The sequence below is a fragment of the Erythranthe guttata genome, chromosome 14 (assembly GCF_056151865.1).
Source record: "Erythranthe guttata isolate IM_541 chromosome 14, IM_541, whole genome shotgun sequence".
Lineage (NCBI taxonomy): Eukaryota > Viridiplantae > Streptophyta > Magnoliopsida > Lamiales > Phrymaceae > Erythranthe > Erythranthe guttata.
The window spans coordinates 2,448,385-2,470,792 of NC_142546.1; the positions used below are offsets into that span (position 1 = coordinate 2,448,385).

Below are 22,408 nucleotides of genomic sequence, written 5' to 3' on the forward strand. Positions count from 1 at the left end.
TTATTTCAATGAGTTTAAATTTATATATTAATTAATAGCAATTAGCAAAACTAGTTAGCCTTTCCCAGGTCAACACTTATCCACACATGTATATTTCTATTATATTTTGAAATTGCATATTTTTTTGTACGAATAAATTATCCTGCTCCTAAATCAATTTATTTTTCATCTCTACAAAAAAAAAAAAAAAAATCAATTTAATTTTTAATTCAATTTATGTTTAATCAAGTCACTTTCAAAGTCTTTGATTAAAATTATATCATTCAAGCTTAAAATTGAACGGATATAGTTTTTCGTTGTCATTTGTACTAATTATTTTTTTCTTGCATCCAATCCACATGTATTTAAATATTAATTTCTTGGATTAAGGCAATTATATGTTGAAACATTCTTTGGTTGGTTAAACTATTTTTTAATTTTTTTTAATCAATTGTCCCAATCACTTTCATTGTCCATGTTGTCTTACCATTGACGCTTGACATCCATTTTTTCTTTTCATAAATAAAAAAAAAGAAAAAAAATAAGAAAACTCGATCTTCCTAACTTATTCACATATTATAATTAAAATTACAACCATTTAAATGTTACAATAATAACCCCTAAAAAAACTTAAAAAATAAACTTTTTTTTTAAATAGAGAAACTCGTAACCAACCATATAGGTGCACTTGCACTGATAGAATTATTCGGACTTGAATTAATCGACACAACTCCAACCGTTAGGTCATTCCTAGCGGACATCAGTAAACAAAATTCCTGGCGACAGTATAATTTCATCATATATATGTAAAACCATTTGATTTGTCCAAATAAATAAATAATACATTAATATGTGGTAGCTAAGGTATTCGTGAGATATTTTGTATTATTCTTGTCATCTTATTAAAACCATGCTGTCCAAGTGGTCTAATAATTGCTTCTAATTCGAATTTCTATTTTAATTTGAACTTATCCCACATTACTTCTATTTTAGAAACATTACAGTTTTCACCCCTCAAGTTTGCACTAATTTTACATTTGGTTCCCTCATTTCATAAAATTACACATTTTATCCATCATGTTTCAATATTTGACATTTTCGGTCTTTATTGTCAATTTACCGTGTGGGAATACTAGGATCGAATCATGGCAGCCGCAGTGTGGGAATTTCAACTCCAATGAGATTGGTTCCTTGTGGGCACCAAGTCCGGGTCCGCTACCTTAACGGGCCGTTGAGTTACCATGATTTACATTCCTCCATCAATCCTTGTCGGGCCAAGGGATGGGGGCTCTGGGGGCGAGGGATTTCGCCTTTTGGAGCAATGTCAGTTAAGGCAATGTAATGAAAAATTGATAGAAATGACCAAAAATATTGAAATTTTGAAACATGGGGTAACAAATGTGTTTTTTTTTTACATTAAGGACTAAATGTAGAATTGGGGCAATTTTGATGGACCAAAACTGTATTTTCTTTCTTTTTTTTTTTTTTTTTTAATACGTTGCAATTGCATTATTATTTAGATGCGATTTCTTGATTATTAAAAAAAATAAAAAAAAATAGACGCCAGCTAAGATATTAGATATATATCCAAAAAAAAAAAGAAAAAAAAAAAAGTCTCGTCCACGTTTAAACACACTCTGCATACACGACCTTTATTTGCTGGATGATTTTTATTTAATTTTATATTTAATTATTTATTTATCTCCCACGTTCCGAATTATTATTTTTTTTTCAACTCGAACTCAACTACTGAAACTTCAACTCTTCATCCGATCTCCATATACGAATACTTGAACACCAATCGAGAATCAGTTTCTACTGTGATTAGGTTTTGCATTTGATTGCAATTTCAAAAAAAAAAAAAGAAGAAGATGGATTACAGAGAAGATGCAGAAGATGGGAGAGGGGGAGATCTGAGGAAGCCATTTTTGCACACAGGGAGCTGGTATCGTATGGGTTCGGCGCAGTCTAGCATGATGGGCTCGGCTCAATCTATTCGTGACAGCTCCATCTCTGTATTGGCTTGTGTTTTGATTGTTGCATTGGGTCCTATTCAGTTTGGTTTCACTGTAATTATTTCTTCAATTCTTATTCTTATTCTCTTCTTTTTTTCGTGAATTATTCCATCGGTGTTGCTTGATTGCAATTTCTGGAGATATGAATTTGAATTTGAGCAAAATAAATAAATAATTTACTGATTGATGATCTGTTTGCTGATAAGTTGTAATTGTTCGAACTTGAGCAAGGAATCGAAAATTTTATAGGCTCGATTTCGATGGAGTTGGGATTCGGGTTAGTGAGAATTCAAGGGTAATTGAATTAGGGCATCTGAAAACTTTAGTTCGATGACGTTGTTATAGTGTTTTGGATTGACTTTATAGGCTCGAGTTTCGATGGAGTTGCGATTCGGCTTAGTGAGAATTCACAGGGCAATTGAATTAGGGCATCTGAATAATGTTGATTCCAGTTTCTCGGGTTTCATTTTACTATATAAAATGGAGGTTTTAGTGTGCTTAGCATTAAAAATGAAAGTGAATGATGATCTGATCTTAATTTGTGCTGGAGTCTTGTTCTTTCTGTTTTCGAAACCGTAGAATGTATCTTGATCCTCTGATTATTTGTTTGATTGTGTTACTAAATACGAATTAAACGAGCAAACACAAGTTATTTATTAATTTTCCCGTTTTATTGCTTATAGTGCGGTTACACTTCACCGACACAGTCTGCTATTACCAAGGATCTCAACCTCACAACTTCACAGGTAGTTTGTGACTACGATTTTTAAGTTTTGTTTTTATCAAGATTTGTTAATTTTATTTAATAATAATAGTAATGACAATAAATTGGGCAGTTCTCCGTATTTGGTTCGTTGTCAAATGTGGGAGCTATGGTTGGGGCAATAGCTAGTGGTCAGATTGCCGAGTATGTTGGCCGAAAAGGGGTACGTGTTGTTTTCACTAATCCGAATTCATTTATTTTCTTATAATTGATTTAGATTATGTTTTTTTCGTAGCGTATAGTTTAATCATTTTGTTAATTTGATTGCAGTCTTTGATGATTGCTGCCATACCTAATATCATCGGTTGGCTCGCCATATCATTTGCTCAAGTGAGATCTTTCAACATTTATGTATCACTCTACTTATGTTTCATTTGTACTTTTAATATTAATTCTTTTTTTTTCACTTTGGATTTAGGACTATTCGTTTCTTTACATGGGACGATTGTTGGAAGGATTCGGTGTTGGTATAATCTCTTACGTGGTAAATATCAATGTCGACTTTTATTTTTACTTTTTTATATATACAGTCCTGTTAGACTTAATCGGTTTTATATTTTTTCCTACTTTGATAAAGGTGCCTGTATATATAGCCGAAATTGCGCCGCAAAATCTTAGAGGGGCTTTGGGCTCGGTGAACCAGGTTTGCTAATGTAGATATTTACGTTTTTCTTGTACCTTGTAATATTAAATGATGGGATTAAAGACTTTTCTTTTCTATGATTGTAGCTCTCTGTGACAATAGGAATCATGCTATCGTATTTGCTCGGATTATTTGTTAGCTGGAGAATTCTTGCAATTCTAGGTAATCCCGCATAGAGTATTTGCAATTGAAATTGGATTTATTGTTCATCTTTAATTTGTTCAGTTTCTTTAGTAAATTCAAATCAAATTATTGATACGTTAATGTTTATTTGGTGAGCAGGAGTACTGCCGTGCCTGATATTGATCCCTGGACTTTTCTTCATCCCAGAATCTCCTCGGTGGCTGGTGAGCCTACAAACAATTTATTTATTTATTTATTATTATTATTATTTTATTTAACGAATATGACAAAATACAAGTATTAATGTACGTGTGCTCTGTGAAAAAATAGGCTAAAATGGGAATGACAGAAGATTTCGAAGCATCTCTGCAAGTTCTTCGAGGTTTCGAAACTGATATTACCCATGAAGTAAATGAAATCAAGGTAAATCTACTCACATCTGGAAAATTATCTTTTAAATTGATCAGGGACATTTTAGTCATTTTCTTCAACAATGATTGCATAAGACAATCTTGGTGTTGTAGGCTTCTGTATCATCAACAAACAGAAAAACGGCAATCAACTTTGCAGATCTCAAGCGAAGAAGATATTGGTTACCACTCATGGTGCATTTTCTTATTTATTTATTTATTTTTTATTTCTTCGAGGGGTTCTGATTGTTCTATGTTTATGATGTGTGCTTAGCTTATATGTTTATTTATTTATTTTAAATTTCATGCAGATAGGAATTGGCTTACTTGTTCTCCAACAGCTATCTGGAATTAATGGTGTTATCTTTTACTCGAACTATATATTTGAAACTGCAGGTGAGTAGAAATTAACATCCATTTCTTGAATTAAGGGATGGGTCAATAATTCAATGGAGTTTCTATGTTTATATACCGGTATTATATTTACCTTTGTGTTTAACTTGAAGGGATTTCATCAAGCAATGTTGCAACAGTAGGTGTCGGTGCTATTCAGGTTAAGCTTTGACGAACATACTTGCTATTTTATTTTATTTAATATTTATTTTTCATTTTGTTGAAACTTTTGTTTCTGTTTTAAAAATTGCTTGGAAACGTTAATTTAAAAATTGGGGTTCTTCAGGTCATTGCTACTGCAGTTGCTACATGGTTGGTCGACAAAACGGGGCGAAGGATTCTATTAATTGTGAGTTAAATAAATATATACTGTATAATTTTTAAAATGTCATGAAAATTATGTGACCTTCTTACAAGTATGGAGCACTCTCTTCAGATATCCTCTTCCGGAATGGCTGTCAGTCTTGTTGTTGTTGCCACAGCTTTCTTTTTAAAGGTATTGTAATAAATGATTAATTTATTGTTTATTCTAAAAGAAACAGTTATCCATACAAAAATAGAAACCTAATACTTAATCGTTTAAAGGGCTTCGTTTCTGAGGATTCTAGAATGTTTGGCATCTTGGGAATCTTATCAGTAGTCGGAGTGGTGGTATGTATTATTCTTACAGATTATTTTATTAATTCTTGTTCGAACAAGTTTTTTCAACTTTTTGTTAAACTGACAAATTTTTTTATTTAACTGTAGTTTATGATCATTTCGTTTTCACTCGGAATGGGGCCCATTCCCTGGCTTATTATGTCTGAGGTGCAATTTTTTTCTATTTAGTTTCTGATATTGAGTATATGATTATTCCAGTCTTTGATCTTTCATATATTAAATGAGTGATCGAAAACATACTAACTTGCTTAATATTTCAATTTAATTTAATTTGTTTCCCCTGATATGTGTATATTGCAGATTCTTCCAATTAAAATCAAAGGACTAGCTGGAAGTGTTGCAACTTTGTGCAATTGGTCCTTCTCTTGGGTTATTACTATGACTGCACCGCTTCTACTCACTTGGAGCAGTGGAGGTTTGTTAATTATGCCCCTCTATATTTTTTGTTTTTTCGCTTCTTTTCGGAGGAAAAAAAAATATTTTATGTAGTTTGTTAGCATTTGACCGCATACTTAGTCATACATAGCGGTGGAGATTGGAAAGGAAATTTCAAACTCCGCCAAAACAGATATGAAATATCGGAACTTGGAACAAGTTTTTTTTTCTTCTTTTCATCCCAATTTCTGAAATACGGTTTTTTTTCGAATATTTGTTGGAACCGAACAGGAATTAGTTTTCGATTTCCGAAAAAAGAATAAGTTTTTTTTCCGAAAGTGCTAATTCTGATATGATCCGTCTCAATTCAATGTAGTATGTCAAACATACTCGGTGTTCTTTTTTTCAATTGTATTTTAAATAATAATGGTGTAAAAAATGGTAACTCATCGGACCTCGTAATTGGAATTGTGCAACAGGAACTTTCACTGTTTACACATTCATGTGCATATTCACCGTCGCGTTTGTGGCGATTTGGGTTCCGGAAACAAAGGGAAAAACATTAGAGGAAATCCAACTTTCGTTTAGATAAGATCCCTTTTGCCATTTTCGTGAATTTTTATTTTTCGATTATATTGTTTTTGTTATTATTATTATAATGTTGTTGTTGTCATTTTGTGCAAAGGGTGTAATATTATCTTTGTTTTTGGAGGGGAGAGAGGTTTTTTGAGTGGTAATCTCTCTAATTGTATTTCTTGAGATATTTTTTCCAGTAAAAGCATGCATGCATGCTTGTGATTATGTAAATTTCAGAATTTCATTTTCTTTTATTTATTGTAAAACATTTATAATAAATGAATTTCAGATTCCATTGTCATCTCCCATTCTCTCTATTTTGTTACAATTATTCATTATATTACACTTTGTAGATGTTACATGGGCTACTGTATGTCGTCGTATATTTATGGGTAAATTACGAAAACATCCCTAAACTTGGGCTAAATTACAAAAAACCCTCGGTTACTATAATTACCAAAAAATTTCCGACGTTTGTTCATATATTGCACCAACGCTTTACAATGTATTTTTTCACGATATCTTTTTTGTGACAGAATATTCCCCCAACCTTTTAATGTATCCGTATTTCAAACATGTTTTGTGTCTGACGCTCGAGTACAACTGCCTAACATCTTATGTAGCATTTTGCAATTTCTAATAAGTTAGAAACATGTTTGAATAACGGATTTTCAAATATTTTTATTGATTCTCAGTTATTGCAAGGTTTAATGATCAACCGCAAATTGATAGTTGATAATATAGAAATATATAAAATTAATTTATATATACATAACATCTTATATATATTTTGTAGCATATTTATAAATATACCCCTATACTTTTAATATTTACATATTTACCCCAAGTTTCCGAATCCCCATTTTTGGCATATGCCATTTCCCCGTGTTTGTTTCCCTTTTCCCCGTATCGCCGTTTCCGTGTCCGTACTACACAACTACTAGGATAATAACAATTTTCTAATCATATTACTAGATGTAGCAATTTGTAATCCTACAAGCTAAGGACTTATAATCCGGAAAACATGTAACAACTAGATGTAGCAATTTGTAATTAAACATCTAATTAGCCCCAAAACATGTAACAACTAGATGTAGAAATTTGTAATTATCTTCAAATTATAAACTTAGAAATTTAAAATATGTAATCAATCCTAAAATAAAACCGGGAAGTAAGAATGAAAAGCGTGGAAATGAATAAAACCAATGGTTTGAACTTTGAAACCTGAAGTTGAATCGGTTGAATCACGAACCATTGCCTAAGATGTCCAGTTCAATTTGGTTGGTTTAATCGCAAAATCTGAACCGGCTGAAAATCGAGTTGTTTTTGCCCAAAATCAGAACCGGCTCTAAATCAATGTTTGTTCCGTGTTTCCAAAACATTGATTAAAACTAACTAATTCCAAATTCAAATCTCGAGTTTGATTGTTTTATCAATTTACATTATTATTCATATCGCGCATTATAATTAAATCGTCATCCAAATATATATTTAAAAATAAATATATATATCAATAAATAATTAAATATTTAAAAATACAATTTATATAAAATATGAAATAACAATAGAGAATATTAAATAATAATCCAAAAGAATAAATCCTATACTTTCAATAAGCCATAATTAAGTAGCCCTAACTTGCATGAATTTTATTGTGTTTTTTTTTTTTTTTTGTATGTTATTATTATCTGTCAAATAAAATCAGGAACGTTTATCACCTAACATCTTTTTGTTTGAATAGTTGTTAAGATGGAAATTAATAAAGAGTGCCAAAAGCGACGTCGTAAAGAGGGTATTCAAACCCCAAAACCACAACCCGGAGCAACCCGACCCGGTAAAGTGGAGGTACAGCATCAAACCCGAAATCAAGTACCCGAATAGAAACTGTGTGATCTGGCAGTCCGTCACCATCTTCTTCCACGGCGGCCGGAACCCTAGAGCCGCCAGGAGATAATATGCGTACATCAGCACATGCACGGAGGCGTTCGTCACCAGCCCCACCGGGAACAGCGTCTGCGCCTCGGCCAGCCACATGTAGCACATGACCAGCACCGCCGCGTGGTGGTACACGTGGAGGAACGAGAGCCGCCGCGATCGGGATCCGCTGAGGAGGATCAGCAGCGTGTCGACGAACTCCAGTATCTTGGAGAAGTAGAACACGTGGGCCCAGAAGAACGTCGGGCCGCGGGCCGCGGTGGCGCCGGCGGGGAAGCAGACGCACCATGTGAGGTTGTCCGGCGGCGTCTGGTGGATGACGGAGAGGGTGCAGCCGACGGCCATGACGAGTGAGAGGAGGCAGAGTATGACGTTGTGGGCGGCGGCGGCGAGGCGGAGGGCGGCGGAAGGGAGGGTGGGGAGAATGGGGAAGCGGTGGAGGAGGAATGTGAGGGAGAGGTAGGTGACGGCGGCGGTGGAGACGAAGAACGGAGATGCGCCGGGTGTTACGCCGGGCTGCCACTCGTATTGGCTGATGATTGGGTGGTCCACCAGCCAATAGTGAACCGCGTCGTAGAGAATTGCTGCCATCGTCGCTAAATTATGTTCGGTGTAGATTTTGCTGGACCGGCTCCGGTTTTAAAGCTGAAAACTTGTGCTAAAGTACGACTTATAAAATGCCAGCAAGAAAAAATGAATGGTAGGTAGTGAAAAAAATCGATAAAAATAGAACTTTTAAATGAACGTGGAACAATATATATAGGGCGAAGTTAGATGTTAGAATAACTACTCACTAAACACACATACATATGAGTGTGTATAATTATGTATAGATTTATGGTTCAAATTCACTCAATATAAATAACCAGGTGTAAGATCTAATTTTCAGTATATAAAGCCTTGAAACGTATTATATAAAAAATAGTTGGTTTTATGCATTTATATATATGAAATGTTATTTGCGGTCACAAAATTGCTATTCGCGCTTTATAATAAAACCCCCCAAAAGTTTTAAAAATATCTAAAAACTCCCCAAAACTGCAAATAGCAAAAAAAAAGAAAATTCGAAAATTCGAAATCAAGCTTGAAGAAGGGTTGGGCTTCGATTTTTTGATGTAATTTCGACTCTTTTATGTGTAATATGCATTGGGTAGATCGATTACGGAACCAATTTCATGTTAAAAAGCCCTACAAATCGATTTGTAGGCCTTTTTTTTTCGCAAAAAAATGGTCGAACGCCCAAGATGGGCGCCCAAGGCGTGTACGAACGCCCGTTCCGGGCGTTCGTACACGCCTTGGGTGCCCATCTTGGGCCCGAACATTTAAAAAAAAAAAAAAAAAAATTTGCACTGGACGCCCAACTCGGGCGCCCAAATACAGCTTGCACGCCCAACTTGGGCGTGCACTGCATGAATGGGCGCCCAAGTTGGGCTTTTACGCGTTTTGGGGGGGTTTTTTGATTTTATTAAGAATTTTTGGGGTTTTAGTGAAATAAAGTATTTTATTGGGGGGTTTTGTTATAAACCACAAATAACAATTTTCAAACCGCAAAAAGCAATTCCCTTTATATATATAGCAAAAGGCTTCACTACCAAATTTAATTCACTATCTCAACAACCGGTCAAAGTCAAACCTTGAAGATTCAATGTCACGAAAATATCACATATATATATAATAATCATAATAATAATAATGAGCACTAAGATGGTGTTTGCAAGAGCTTTTAAAAATAGATTATGATCTTTTGTTCTTACATAATTTATTTTTAGGCGTTTACAGAATCGACTTTTGCTTTTACTTCTCTTAAAATAAGCTGAATTAAGCTATAATTTTAATAGAACCTATGTACTTTTTTTTTTAGTTAATTTTTCAGATTTTTTATAAATACCCCAACTTTTATATGTACCTATTACAAGTGATTGCGTATCTATATTCATAATATTTATTCAAAATTGCGATTAATTTAAAATTTTCAAATCATGAATTAATTATTATCAAGTAGAGAGTTATAACTTATAAGTATCACTTGTTCCCAACTCATTCCTGCATACTAATCACGCCATAACAACTTATTCACTCTTCAAAAGAACTTAATAGATGTAAGAGTTTATCAACTGTTGAAAATAGCCAATAAACACTAAATATTTCAAACACAAAATTCGAGTTTGATTATTTTTCAAATTCATATGTTTATAGTTTCCCGTGCATTACAAAAATGAGTCACAACATATTTCAGTCACATTTGCAATACCTAAGTACAAAATTCCTAAAAAAAAAAGGGAAAAACAATTATAAAAAAAAAAAAAGCCTCTTTCATATTAAATAAACCATGATTATTAGCTCAAGATTGCATTTGAAATTATCAAAAAAATAAAAACCAATTAAATCATGACCGTTTATCCTTGATCGAGATCGTCGTTGGATCAGCACCCAACTTCCTTTGGTGTGAATAGTTTTTGAGATGGAAATTAATAAAGAGTGCCAAAAGCGACGTCGTAAAGAGGATATTCAAAACCCAAACCCGAAACCCGGAGCAACCCGACCCGGTAAAGTGGAGGTACAGCATCAGACCCGAAATCAAGTACCCGAATAGAAACTGTGTGATCTGGCAGTTCGTCACCATCTTCTTCCACGGCGGCCGGAACCCTAGAGCCGCCAGAAGATAATAGGCGTACATTAGCACGTGCACGGATGAGTTCGTCACCAGAGCAACCGGGAACAGCGTCTGCGCCGCCGCCAGCCACAGGTAGCACATCACCAGCACCGCCGCGTGGTGGTACACGTGGAGGAACGAGAGCCGCCGCGATCGGGATCCGCTGAGGAGGATCAGCAGCGTGTCGACGAACTCCAGTATCTTGGAGAAGTAGAACACGTGGGCCCAGAAGAACGTCGGGCCGCGGGCCGCGGTGGCGCCGGCGGGGAAGCAGACGCCCCATGTGAGGTTGTCCGGCGGCGTCTGGTGGAGGACGGACAGGGTGCATCCGGCGGCCATGACGATGGAGAGGAGGCAGAGTATGACGTTGTGGGCGGCGGCGGCGAGGCGGAGGGCGGCGGGAGGGAGGGTGGGGAGGATGGGGTAGCGGTGGAAGAGGAGGGTGAGGGAGAGGTAGGTGACGGCGGCGGTGGAGACGAAGAACGGAGATGCGCCGGGTGTTACGCCGGGCTGCCACTCGTATTGGCTGATGATTGGGTGGTCCACCAGCCAGTAGTGCACCGCGTCGTAGAGAGTCGCGGCCGCCATTACAGTACCAATTTTATAGGTGATCTGTTAAATTAGTTTTGCGAGAACTGTAAATTGTAATCGTTTTAAAGCTCAACATCTGAGTTTAAAGTGGGGATGCAGCTGACGTCATCGATTCAAAAAAAAAAAAAAAAAAAAAAACAACATTATGTATTATTTCGAAATTGAAAATGTGTGGAAATTTGGAATAAGATTCCTTCTGTTTTTGTGTGAAATTAAGTGCCCTTTTTCTGACTAAATATTTTTTATTTGCCAATTTTGAACAGGTAGTTTTTGTTTTTGTTTTTTAATATTTTAATATTTTTATTTTTTAAAGACCAAAATCCAAATTGAGATTTTGGAATAATTTACAACCTAATAAAGTTAAAAAAATCGCAATTATATAAACATGGGGTTGCGTTACCAGATCCATTTTAAGATTTTGAATTATTTCGTAGCCGTTGACAGCCTAATAAAGTTCAAAACTTGCCACTAACCATGGGATTGTGTGGGGTGAAAGATGGAACCAAAGTTTTTGTTCCAATTTTGGAATAATTTTTTTTATATTGGTTTCCGAAAATATCCGATGCGTTTGAATTGAAATTAATTATATAAAAAATAGAATTTTCGATTTCAGATCTGATTTAATTTCTGATTTTCTTTTTCCCGAAAAATACATCTAGGATTGTGTTACAACGTCAAGTATTACGACAACCTTTTTTGTTTCTGGAAAACATAGCTATAAGATAAATGAATAAATTACAACTTTTTTCGAAAAAAAAAATGCAAAATCACAATGAGTTGAATTATATTTTCGGAACTTGCATTCCGAAAAAAATAATTGTGGGCCTTGGAGATTTAGGCAACAAGTAGACAAATTAAAAAAGTGCTCTTTCTTCTTTAATATTCTTATTAAGCTCAAAGTGTCAGAAATGAAATTTCGTATACAATAATTTTCTGCAAGCGCTCTTTAATTTCCAACAAGGGTAGCAAAATATAAGTTAACTGTTTATTAGTAATAATACTAGAGGCTATAGACGATGATGTACTTGATAGCTTCATATAGATCGATTCGATCACACTTTATACGTTTTCGAATAGAGCTTCGTTGATTTGGCCGTTATGCCAACCGAACAAGCTTATAATGCCTTCAAAGAGACAGCGTTGAGATTCCGGGCACCTACGCATAATAATTCAGAAAAAGTTCACGAACGTACCAATTTTACTACTACTACTACAGCAATATCTCGATTTAAGAAATCGATCACTAATCAACCATCGTAGTAAACCATTAGCTTACACACAACACATAATTGAAAAAAACACATAAAAAACAGAGAGAAATATTCAGACAGGATACATATCAATGCAATCCTCCCAAGCACCATTTTCAGATGGATCAACATTCCGAAGCGCCTCCCAAACTGCACTGTTGCACTTAAAACCACTCCCGAACGCAATCTGCCAAACCCTATTACCTTTCTTCATCCTTCTTTTCGCCTCTATATAAGCCAACTCGTACCAGATCGAACTCGAAGAAGTGTTCCCGAATCTGTGAAGAGTCATTCTAGAAGCTTCCACGTGTACCGCCTCCAGATCCAGATTCTTCTCCAGCTCATCTATCACCGCCCTCCCGCCGGCGTGTATGCAGAAATGCTCCACCGCCAATTTGAAATCCGGAATATAACCCCTTTTTATTATTTTATTATTATTAGGAAGCAGTTTATTGAACACCAGATTGGCGAAGAAGAGAAGCTGCTCGCTGATTGGGAGAACGAGTGGGCCCAGGGTTGTTATGTTTGTTTTGAGGGCCCCACCGGCGATGGCCATTAAATTTTTGGACAGATTTACCCCTGTCTTCCCTTCTTCGTCTTCCTCCTGGTACACGCACCGGTAGGCTTTATCGTCGGCGCCTCTGTGAGTTCTGACGATGTGGAGGAGTTTGTATTTGGCGGTTTTTCTGTCGGAGGATTTGTTGGACAGCAGCACGGCGGCGCCGCCGACTCTGAAGAGGCAATTGGGGATCAGCATCGATTTTTGTGTCCCTCTGTAGGAATTGTGGGTGATGTTCTCCGTCGAAACGACGACGGCGTATGTGTTTCTGTGGATCTGGAGTAAGTCCTTGGCTAAATCGACGGCGATTACGCCGGCGCTGCACCCCATCCCGCCCAAATTGAAGCTTCTGATATTACCCCTCAATTTGTACTTATTTACGATCGTGGCAGATAGAGACGGCGTCGGATTGAACAGGCTCGAATTCACCACCAGAATGCCTATTTCCTTGGGGTTGATTTTGGTGTTGGCGAATAGATTATCCAGTGCGCCGAAGATCACCTGCTCCGACTCCTTCCTGGCGGCGTTCATCGTCGGCCGCCGGATGGGAGGAAGCACATGCATCGATTCCGGGAGACACGTGTCGTCGCCGAGTCCGGAACGTTCGAGAATCTTCCTCTGGAATTCGAGCGAAGATTCGTCGAAGCAGCCGGCGATCCGCATTCGGTCCAGGAACATTTGACCGGGCATTTTGAGACTGTCCGGCGGGCGGTAGCAGGAGTGGTCAACCAGGTAAACGGGTCGGGTTCGGGTCAGGATGTAGAAGGTGGATCCGAATACGAGGAGTGCGGAGCACGTGACGATGGTGGCGAGATTGTACTGCAGATGGAGGCACAGACGGCGTAAGTCGTCGGGAGTTGTGTGCATGGCTTTGAAGATGACGGCGGCAGTTAACGGCGTCAAGGAGAGGGTTAGTAGGTTTGAGATTAAGTAGTGGTAACCCAGCTTGACGTACTTTAAGTTGACGCTGAGAAGGAAGTCGGGGAGTTTGTAGCTGTGGTGGACCTGGACGCCGACGCCGACGGCGGTGGAGGCGGCGGCGCCGTGAGCGGTGGTGAGTTTCTGGGCGGCACTGCTTCCACTTTCCATCGTGAGGAATTAGATGTGTGGGGGTAAATTTGAAGATAGAAAGTGGGGATTATATAAAAGTAACTAGTTGGTTACTTGGTTAAAATGAGTATTTTCGATATTGTTATATTTTGTAAGTTGTATTTGAAAACTTATAAAACAATATAGTATTTAAAAATTGTATTTATTTGGCCAATTTGGCTTTATAGAATTCAATAAATATAGCCTCGTTTAAATAATAATTTATTCTGATTTCGACTCGGTAAACACGTACTAAATTATTAATTTGATAATTTAATATTTTGCTACATTAATTAGTCGCAGCTGTATTAACTTATAGAGATATAAATGTATTTATTTTGTCAAAATTTGAACCATCGATATGATTATTTGAAGGTGTGACAGTTTGGACAAAACTCGATTATATGTACAGTGTCACTTACGATTTCAGATAAAAATTATCGACAATGGTCCAATTTTCATTAGAGTTTGCGGTCATATCTAGCTTGCCCCTAAAGTTTTGAAATGTACTAGATTCCTTCAGTTTTATGTATTTGTAATTAATATTTGTAAATTTTAAATAATTGATTAATTAAACAACTTGATCCCATTTTTTTGCTTGTTATAGATATATGATAATGATTTTTACTTTTAATATTTGCGTTTCCTTAACTAGTCTCAGATAAACAAGGAGAAAAAAAAAATCATAATATGATTGGTTAAAAACAGAAAAGTCTCATTAAAATGTTAGCTAAACATAGTTTAGACACGGTTATTGAGATGCTACACCAGGTCAATGTACATCGGGTGATTTTTAATGTTTTTATATAGTTAAATAACCACCCACTAAGTACACACACATGGATATGTATGTGATTATATGCAGATCAGCGGTTAATAATCAACTCAATGTGTTTCATCGGGTATAACATCAAACGAACCGTTTAGACACCATCTATTAATCCTTTTCTTTTACTACTTTTTTTTTAAGGTACAATTTTATTAATTTTCTAATTCAATCCGAGTAAACCTAGAGAAATAATGATTAATTAAACTCATTCGAATATATCAAATTAATTGCTCCTTTAATTAGGGGTAGATTGTGAAAAGTGTCAATCAAACTAGAACAACATCCTGCATTTTAATAAAAGCCTTGATACGTTCAAGTTTGAAACATATCAATTTATGGTTAGTGTGATTTAAGTTTTCTTAGTTCAAATATAAATTAACAGTTGTGCTTACTAAATATTTTGATTGTGTTATATGCAAATATAGAAACCACCCCAATACTAAATTTACTTAACTACCACAACTACTAGTCAAATTTTCAAGATTCAATAATATTGCATTGGAAACTCAGATGCTAGCTGTGTTTGATGACTCTTAATCAGTCCAACAAAATAGTGTATGCTTTTTTACTATATATATATGCATTATTAAGTGGAAAATTTGAATGGATTTTGACTATATATATCCTTAAATTTTAATATTATTCTTACCATACCCTCGTATTCCATTATTTACAAAAAAAAATTGTCTCCTAATCTTCAAATAAATATAGATGGTGTATATCTTATTTTTCAGTTTGCTGTTTGCAGTTAGATAATGTTTATTGTCTACTACGAGTAGTTTGATTGTTGCAATGAAATAATGTAGATTATATTTTCTATATGTTGTTTGCATTTGACGGATCATTGACTCTTGTGATGATTTTTCTAGAGTCTGATATATATATATAGGGTAAATTACAAACACCCCCCTGAGGTATGGTCAAATTACAAAAACCCCCCTCTTGTTTGGATAATTACATCTACCTCCCTCAACTATGATTTTTTCTTAGACTTCCACCTTTATGGTGCCAAATTCAACATAGTCATCTAGATTCCGTGAAATGTGCTCTAGTTTGTACTCTTTTTGTGTAAAAAATACAGTTTCCGATGCACCACAAACTGATATATACAAGCTAAAAATCACATATTATGGTCATCTTGCTTCATAATGTAGAGTTTGAATGGAATAAAACGGGTACAAAGTGATAATATTCCATATAATCTCGAAGATTCCACTAAATTTGATGAGTTGAGGGGGTGGTTGTAATTATCCAAACAAGAGGGGTGTTTTTGTAATTTGGCCATACCTCAGGGGGTGTTTGTAATTTACCCTATATATATATATATATATATATATATATATATATATATATATATATATATATATATATATATATATATATATATATATATATATTGAGATTCATGAAAGTTTACTCAATACACTATATATATAATTAGTGGATGCACCTCGTTAACAAACAAAAAAATTATATATTAATAAACAAAGTGGACAATCTATTGTCCAAATATTACAAACTTTTTTTGAAATTTTACTCAACAAGTTAGCGTATTATATACATTTTATAACTTATATTTGATTCATTCTGCACGAAATGGACTAATTTATAGTTATTACAACCAATAAAACTAAAACCCACCAATAATTAATAATAACAAAATCCATTATGCTTAGATTTTCATATGTTGAATAAACCGTCATTTACGGGGCTAACCCGACAAGCACGATGGATTAGAATCTACCCCATAGTCAATTCTTGTCGGGTAAAATTCGTTCTTTTAACATTGTTTACATTGTCTTACAAGATCCTAGTGAAATACATCATATGATTTTAAACCATAAATTTACACAAATATCCACTAAGTACACATACACATGAGTCAATGTCATGTGTTATTATGTGTAGATATATGGTATAAAACTAAATGGTGTATTTCATCAGGTGTAGGTTCTACAAAATCGATCGTCTGTATCCCATAAATTTCGTTGCAAATGCCATATACCATTCCGAATAATTATTGTGTTTTTTTTTATTATTATACAATAATAGTATAAGTTACCTTTGTTAAGCTGACGGTACTCAGAGCTCGTCCTGGATATATGATTGAACTGTATAAATTAGGGGTAGAAATCTGAACATGTTACTGATCCTCCTATTTAAACAATTGAACTTAATAGTGATAATTATGAGTCGACCCTTGGATGAATTTGATCAAATTTAACACTTCAGAAAAATTACAATTTTTTTTCAAAGTGAGAAACTAATTCCAATCATGATCCAGAAATCGAAAAGCAAAATTTCGGAAGTTGAAGCGAAAAAAATTGTTCCATAGTTGAAATCAGTAGAATTTTGGAAAATCTAATTTTTTTTTTTTCAGTCGCCTATAATAAGACACATAATAATATTGGTATTACAAATATAGTTATTAGAAAAATATTGGAATTTTCTAGAATACATAGATAAATTACAACCGGATCAGAAAATCATACTTCAACATGTATTCCAATTCCATTAGAAAAGTAAAAAAAAAAAAAAAAAAAGGGAAATTAGAAATCGGAACTTTCAGAATGTTACAAAATTGTAAATTTTTGATCGACCTTGTAGTGTGAATAGTACGAGGCCTAAATTTATGAGAATATATTAAAAATATATAATTCAATATAAGCGAAAACACTAATTAATAATCATTTCCGGGCCGAAAAGATTAAAACTAAAGGCCCAATTAGTGGTATTGGTACACTGTACAGTGCGAATTAAGAAGACGACAGTCAATTTGTGGACGACCTTTTGAATTTTGCCTGTGACAAAATTATCCCCATTTGCCCCCCCACTCTCTCTCTCTCTCTCTCTCTCTCTCTACTCCTGAAGAAAACAAAGTGCTTCAAAAATGGATTCCACTTCTCATCATCAACAATTCAAGGTATTAATTTCTGTTTTTTGCACCCAGTTAATTAACTTCAAGTTCCTAACACATTCCGAATTCTTCATTAACAGATAATCCTGGGATCGTCTTCTATTGCCCGGAAACAAATCTTATCTGACATGGGTTTTCAATTCACGACTATGGTACAATTTAATTTATGGTGTTTGTTAATTGGACTTTTATTTTTATTTATTATTTTTTTGGTAAAAAGTATGCAGATATAGATGAGAAGGCAATCAGGAAAGAGAAGCCTGAAGATTTGGTTATGGCTCTTGCCGAGGCAAAGGTACATCACATTATTTCACCATTTCTTCTTTCTCAATCAAGTATCAGAACACAGGGTAAAGAACATGGGGTAAATTACGGCCACCTTTGAGGTAAAGTCAAAATACGAAAAAATCCCTCATATTTGGGTAATTACAACCACCCCTTAACTATGAATCTTCTTACACGTCCAACCTTCTGATGTCAAATTTAGTGGAATCTTCTAGATTATGTAGAATATTTATCCACTTTGTACCCGTTTTATCCTATTCGAGCTCCACATTTTGAAACAAGATGATTATAAAATGTGTCTGTTGGCGGCTTGTAAATATTATTGTAAATATCAGTTTGTAGTGCATTAGAAACTTCATTTTTGCACAAAACGAGTATAAATTAGAGAATATTTCACGGAAATCTAGAATTTTTGTTGAATTTGACCCTATAAGGGTGGACATGTAAGAAGATTCATAGTGGAGGGGTGGTTGTAATTACCCAAACCAGAGGGGTTTTTTTCGTAATTTAACCTTATCTTGGGGTGGCCTTAATTTACCCTAAACTATATTCACCGAAATCGGGTTGTCAAGTTCAAGTTGTGGGGATTTTGTCATTCATCTGTTTACAGTAGTGGAATTGTTATTTTTATTTCGCAAAATTTTCAATCTTTTAGTGTGTTATGCATTTGCTTGTTAATTACATTTTGTGTATTGATTTGTGCCTCAGGCAGATGCCATAGTAGGAAAACTCCAGAACATAAAGAACCAAGAAACGGATGGCAAATCTACACTCGTAATAGCAGCCGACACTGTATGTTCTTTTCACTTCCCTGTTAAATTCACGTGCTCTAATAACGTAATCGAGGCATGCAATTGTCACCAACGAATTACCATAAATTGCTTCTGTATCAAGAACTCCCTAATTAAAGTCAATATCGTTTTGCATGAACTTCTCCAAGTAATTTACTTGCAGTGAATGTAAAATAGCTTCCGTTTTCTTCGACTCTGCAATAGTCAATAGCTTTTGATGCATTTTTCTTGTGTTGCTGCTTCAAATAGTTTCGTATTAGCCCGTGTGCTTATGTTGACTATAATTTTTCCTTAGGTAGAAAATGTCGAACCAAAGCTTCATGGCTCCGAGGATGCAGAACCTACCCTGCTAATTACTTGTGACCAAGTATAAACCCGTGATTTAATTACTTGCATTTTTCTTCGTTTTAATGTAAACTTTGTTTTTAAGGTTTCTGGGAGTTATTTAGAATCCGTCGTAATAACTCAAAAGCTAGTTCAAATAAGAGCTAAAGATTTGAAATTTACTGTTAAATGAATTCGTCCAAACAAAGCTCAAAGGATTTTTTTATGTCGATTCGACACTCTTAGCTCCATAGTGTTTGATCCAAATGCAACCTAAGATTAATCCCACAATCTATCTTGGATAGAAAAAAATTATAATCGTCGAAAACTTGCATCATGTCATTCATTTTCTTACTGTAATAAATCTTTCTTTGGTATGAACTATCGGCAAATGGTGAATACTTGTTTTCATTTTTGATAATTTTGCGGGTTTTTTTTTTTTTTTAAATTCTACAAGTGCACATATATTATTTTGTCTCACTCTAAATCGAAATGATCTGAAGGTGGTGGTGTACGAAGGCGTGATAAGAGAAAAGCCTTCCAACAAAGAAGAGGCTCGTCAATTCCTAAAAGGTTGAATCGTGTTTCTGTATCTATCCTTGTGTATCTCTCTCTCTCTCTCTCTGATGAGCTTAGATATTTATTTTCCAGATTATTCCGGTGGACATGCCGCAACCGTGAGTTCTGTTCTTGTTACAAACCTTAAAACCGGTCTGAAAAAAGGAGAATGGGACAAAGTTGAGGTACTATTAATATTTAGAATAGTCGGAAAAAATGCTTCTATCGTTTTTTTTCTTTTTTTTTTTTTGTATGTAGAATTTCGACTGGTTTTTATGTGAAATTCTTTTTCGACTTTTTGCAGATCCATTTCCATGATATACCGGAAGAGATAATAGAAAGCCTGGTATAAATTAGTAATTTATTGCTTTGTATTATCGACATGCATTAACAATTTGTAAAAGTGATTTATTTTCCGTTTACAGATAGAAGAAGGGATTGTACTTAATGTAGCAGGAGGGCTTATAATCGAACATCCTCTCGTTTTGCCTTATGTCAAACAAGTGGTCGGTATCTATGCTTTGTATTTATATATTTTGAAATAAAAAGGCATTTTTTTTAACTTTTTTAATTTTTGATTTGACAGGTAGGCGGAACTGATAGCGTGATGGGACTTCCGAAAGCACTCACTAGAAGATTAATGAATGAGGTTTTGTAGATTCAAACCTTCGTATTCTTGTTAATTATCTGAGATTCGTTGTCTTGTTAATTATCTGAGATTTTTTTTCTAGTCGTGTATGCTTATTTTAAGACAAATGAAAAAAGACGATGTGGGATTACGTCGTTGAATATTAAGAATGTACAACAATATTGCGGCATGATGAAATTTGATATCCAGAATTCTAGTTTGGTTCACGACACACACGAACCGGTAGTGCCCTTTTCTACAATTTTATTTCTTGTTTTATGAATATTCCTTTAGAAAGAGCCAAAGCAAAACGGAACCCGTTTGAGCTATGCGTCGGCTTTTTTGCTTCATTGGAGCTTTACAGTCTTGTCAATGCTACATTGAGTGAATTGCACACAGGGGTATTACCTCACATACGTCTGCCTGTCAAGAGCAAATTAAAAAATCAATTAAAACGGAAAAAAATCCGACTACTTATACTTATTACTTTGGAATTTCAAGAGAGAGAGAGAGAGAGAGAGAGAGAGACCATTGGTGGTGTCTCTGTAGTTAGGCACAGGAACCTTGCCGTTTTCGATTTGGTCGATATCACGGAGGAGGCTGCGGTAGTGCCGCTTGACCTCCTCCACGGTTTTCCCTCCAACCGCCCTGGCCAGATTCTGCCACCACTCCGGCGAGTCCTTATTGTAGGTTGCCAACGCATCCTCAAAATGCTTGTTCTGCTTTTCTGTCCACTCAGAATTCGTGTTCGAGCTCATTTTTATTTTATCTATGATATTGATATTTAATATAATTATCTATATATATAAAATCTCTATAGATGAAACTGATATATACGTATGTGTCTTATGTGTAGGAATTTTGTGTGCAATGAAATGTGGGTATGGATAATTGCTCTTATTTATAGCATTGGCATTGGATAGGGGGGGTGGGGTTGGGGGTGGCTTTTGGCTATTTTCTTGTGGCCAGGTTTTTTTGGAGATTGTAGAATTAAAAAATGTAGCTTTTTATTCGGTTTAAAAAATAACCAAAATTTAGAAAATTGTATTAAACTAGTAAAAGGGCAAAAATGGAATTCGAACGCATGCACGTACACAGAAGTTTGTGCATTATTATATGTATATCTAATGGTGCAGGACCACCTGATGTATTTAACTGGGTGTAGCATCTATAGAACTGTGGAAGCTTATTCATTTAGATACAAGAAGCTCATTTAATAGTTTTGTAAAGGACAATTTGGATTTTTCTATTAAAATAGAAGGCTATTTAGTATTTATTCACATATAAATTGGCGAAAAATCCAGCAAATAATGTGCAACTTGTCAAATGTTTTTTTTTTCTTTTTTTATAACAAGGATACAAATTATCCGTACCAAGAAAGTACAATATATGCCTCAATGTTATTTCCTTTGCTTTATAATAGCTGCTTTTATAAGCATTATTATATCATAATCCTTATCCGGTTAGTGGCGGACTCAGCATAGACCGGAGGGGGGCATGGCCCCCCAACATATCTCAAGAAACCATATTATCGCACCCCCTTAAATAAATTTTAATGCATTCTCTGCTAATCTGCATGGTTATGTTTCGATATTGCGTTCTCTTTTACTCCACTGATTAGATCATTTCTGCTGAGAACATTTCAGATATTTTTTTTCCTAAAAGGCTAAAACACACACCCATGTGGGTGTGGGTGTGTGTGAGTGATGATCTCATGGTTTAAAATTAAAATAGAGGAATTGCAAGTTGAAAGATGGGATCCAGTTACAAAAGCTTATGGTTGAATGGAATCTTGTGGGAAAGGGGATTTCATGGATTCAATCTTGATAAGAATATTGAGGAATAAGTCACCTTTAAATCCAACCAGCATCTCTATATTTTCCGAAAATAACAGCCAATATTATTATAGTGTACTAAAATTGAATCTTTTGTTTACTTTTATTACTAAACAAATGTTATATCATATATATTTATTATATTGGCTTTTTTTATTCAAAATAAATTAAAATCAATTTTTAGGAAAATTTAGGATTCATAGTTTTTGGTGACAGCAAAGTTTATT

The 22,408-nt window shown here is 35.0% G+C and overlaps 6 protein-coding genes across 7 annotated transcripts; 2 read left to right on the forward strand and 4 right to left on the reverse strand.

The window, feature by feature from the left end:
* Positions 1 to 1,591: 1,591 nt before the first annotated feature.
* LOC105963188 (sugar transporter ERD6-like 6) lies at positions 1,592 to 6,238 on the forward strand. The gene is made up of 18 exons (XM_012987573.2): positions 1,592 to 2,048; positions 2,678 to 2,740; positions 2,831 to 2,920; positions 3,028 to 3,087; positions 3,176 to 3,241; positions 3,335 to 3,400; positions 3,487 to 3,562; positions 3,683 to 3,747; positions 3,854 to 3,946; positions 4,048 to 4,128; positions 4,245 to 4,329; positions 4,440 to 4,486; positions 4,613 to 4,675; positions 4,763 to 4,822; positions 4,912 to 4,977; positions 5,074 to 5,133; positions 5,287 to 5,401; positions 5,841 to 6,238. The coding sequence occupies exons 1-18, from the start codon at positions 1,851 to 1,853 to the stop codon at positions 5,951 to 5,953; spliced, it is 1,467 nt and encodes a 488-aa protein (XP_012843027.1). The 5' UTR covers positions 1,592 to 1,850; the 3' UTR covers positions 5,954 to 6,238.
* A 1,352-nt stretch (positions 6,239 to 7,590) lies between these two features.
* Positions 7,591 to 8,571, reverse strand: LOC105963315 (uncharacterized). The gene has a single exon (XM_088814421.1). It carries the CDS (start codon positions 8,461 to 8,463, stop codon positions 7,639 to 7,641), a length of 825 nt encoding a protein of 274 aa, XP_088670547.1. The 5' UTR covers positions 8,464 to 8,571; the 3' UTR covers positions 7,591 to 7,638.
* Positions 8,572 to 10,016: 1,445 nt separating this feature from the next.
* LOC148764918 (uncharacterized) lies at positions 10,017 to 11,283 on the reverse strand. Its single transcript, XM_088814206.1, has one exon. The coding sequence runs from the start codon at positions 11,111 to 11,113 to the stop codon at positions 10,259 to 10,261; it is 855 nt and encodes a 284-aa protein (XP_088670332.1). The 5' UTR covers positions 11,114 to 11,283; the 3' UTR covers positions 10,017 to 10,258.
* An 802-nt stretch (positions 11,284 to 12,085) lies between these two features.
* On the reverse strand, positions 12,086 to 14,120 carry LOC105969899 (3-ketoacyl-CoA synthase 4). The gene has a single exon (XM_012994673.2). It carries the CDS (start codon positions 14,012 to 14,014, stop codon positions 12,440 to 12,442), a length of 1,575 nt encoding a protein of 524 aa, XP_012850127.2. The 5' UTR covers positions 14,015 to 14,120; the 3' UTR covers positions 12,086 to 12,439.
* A 3,494-nt stretch (positions 14,121 to 17,614) lies between these two features.
* Positions 17,615 to 20,576, forward strand: LOC105963189 (Maf-like protein). Of its 2 annotated transcripts, XM_012987574.2 has the most exons (10): positions 17,615 to 17,766; positions 17,841 to 17,912; positions 17,981 to 18,055; positions 18,754 to 18,837; positions 19,132 to 19,203; positions 19,664 to 19,733; positions 19,812 to 19,903; positions 20,023 to 20,064; positions 20,144 to 20,224; positions 20,305 to 20,576. In XM_012987574.2, exons 1-10 carry the CDS (start codon positions 17,734 to 17,736, stop codon positions 20,374 to 20,376), a joined length of 693 nt encoding a protein of 230 aa, XP_012843028.2. In that variant the 5' UTR covers positions 17,615 to 17,733; the 3' UTR covers positions 20,377 to 20,576. The 2 variants fall into 2 exon arrangements, with proteins under 2 accessions (XP_012843028.2, XP_012843029.2); XM_012987575.2 differs by lacking the exon at positions 19,132 to 19,203.
* LOC105963190 (protein RADIALIS-like 1) lies at positions 20,475 to 21,219 on the reverse strand. The gene is made up of 2 exons (XM_012987576.2): positions 20,876 to 21,219; positions 20,475 to 20,769 (listed from the first exon to the last, which is right to left on the reverse strand). Exons 1-2 carry the CDS (start codon positions 21,102 to 21,104, stop codon positions 20,756 to 20,758), a joined length of 243 nt encoding a protein of 80 aa, XP_012843030.1. The 5' UTR covers positions 21,105 to 21,219; the 3' UTR covers positions 20,475 to 20,755.
* Positions 21,220 to 22,408: the final 1,189 nt, after the last annotated feature.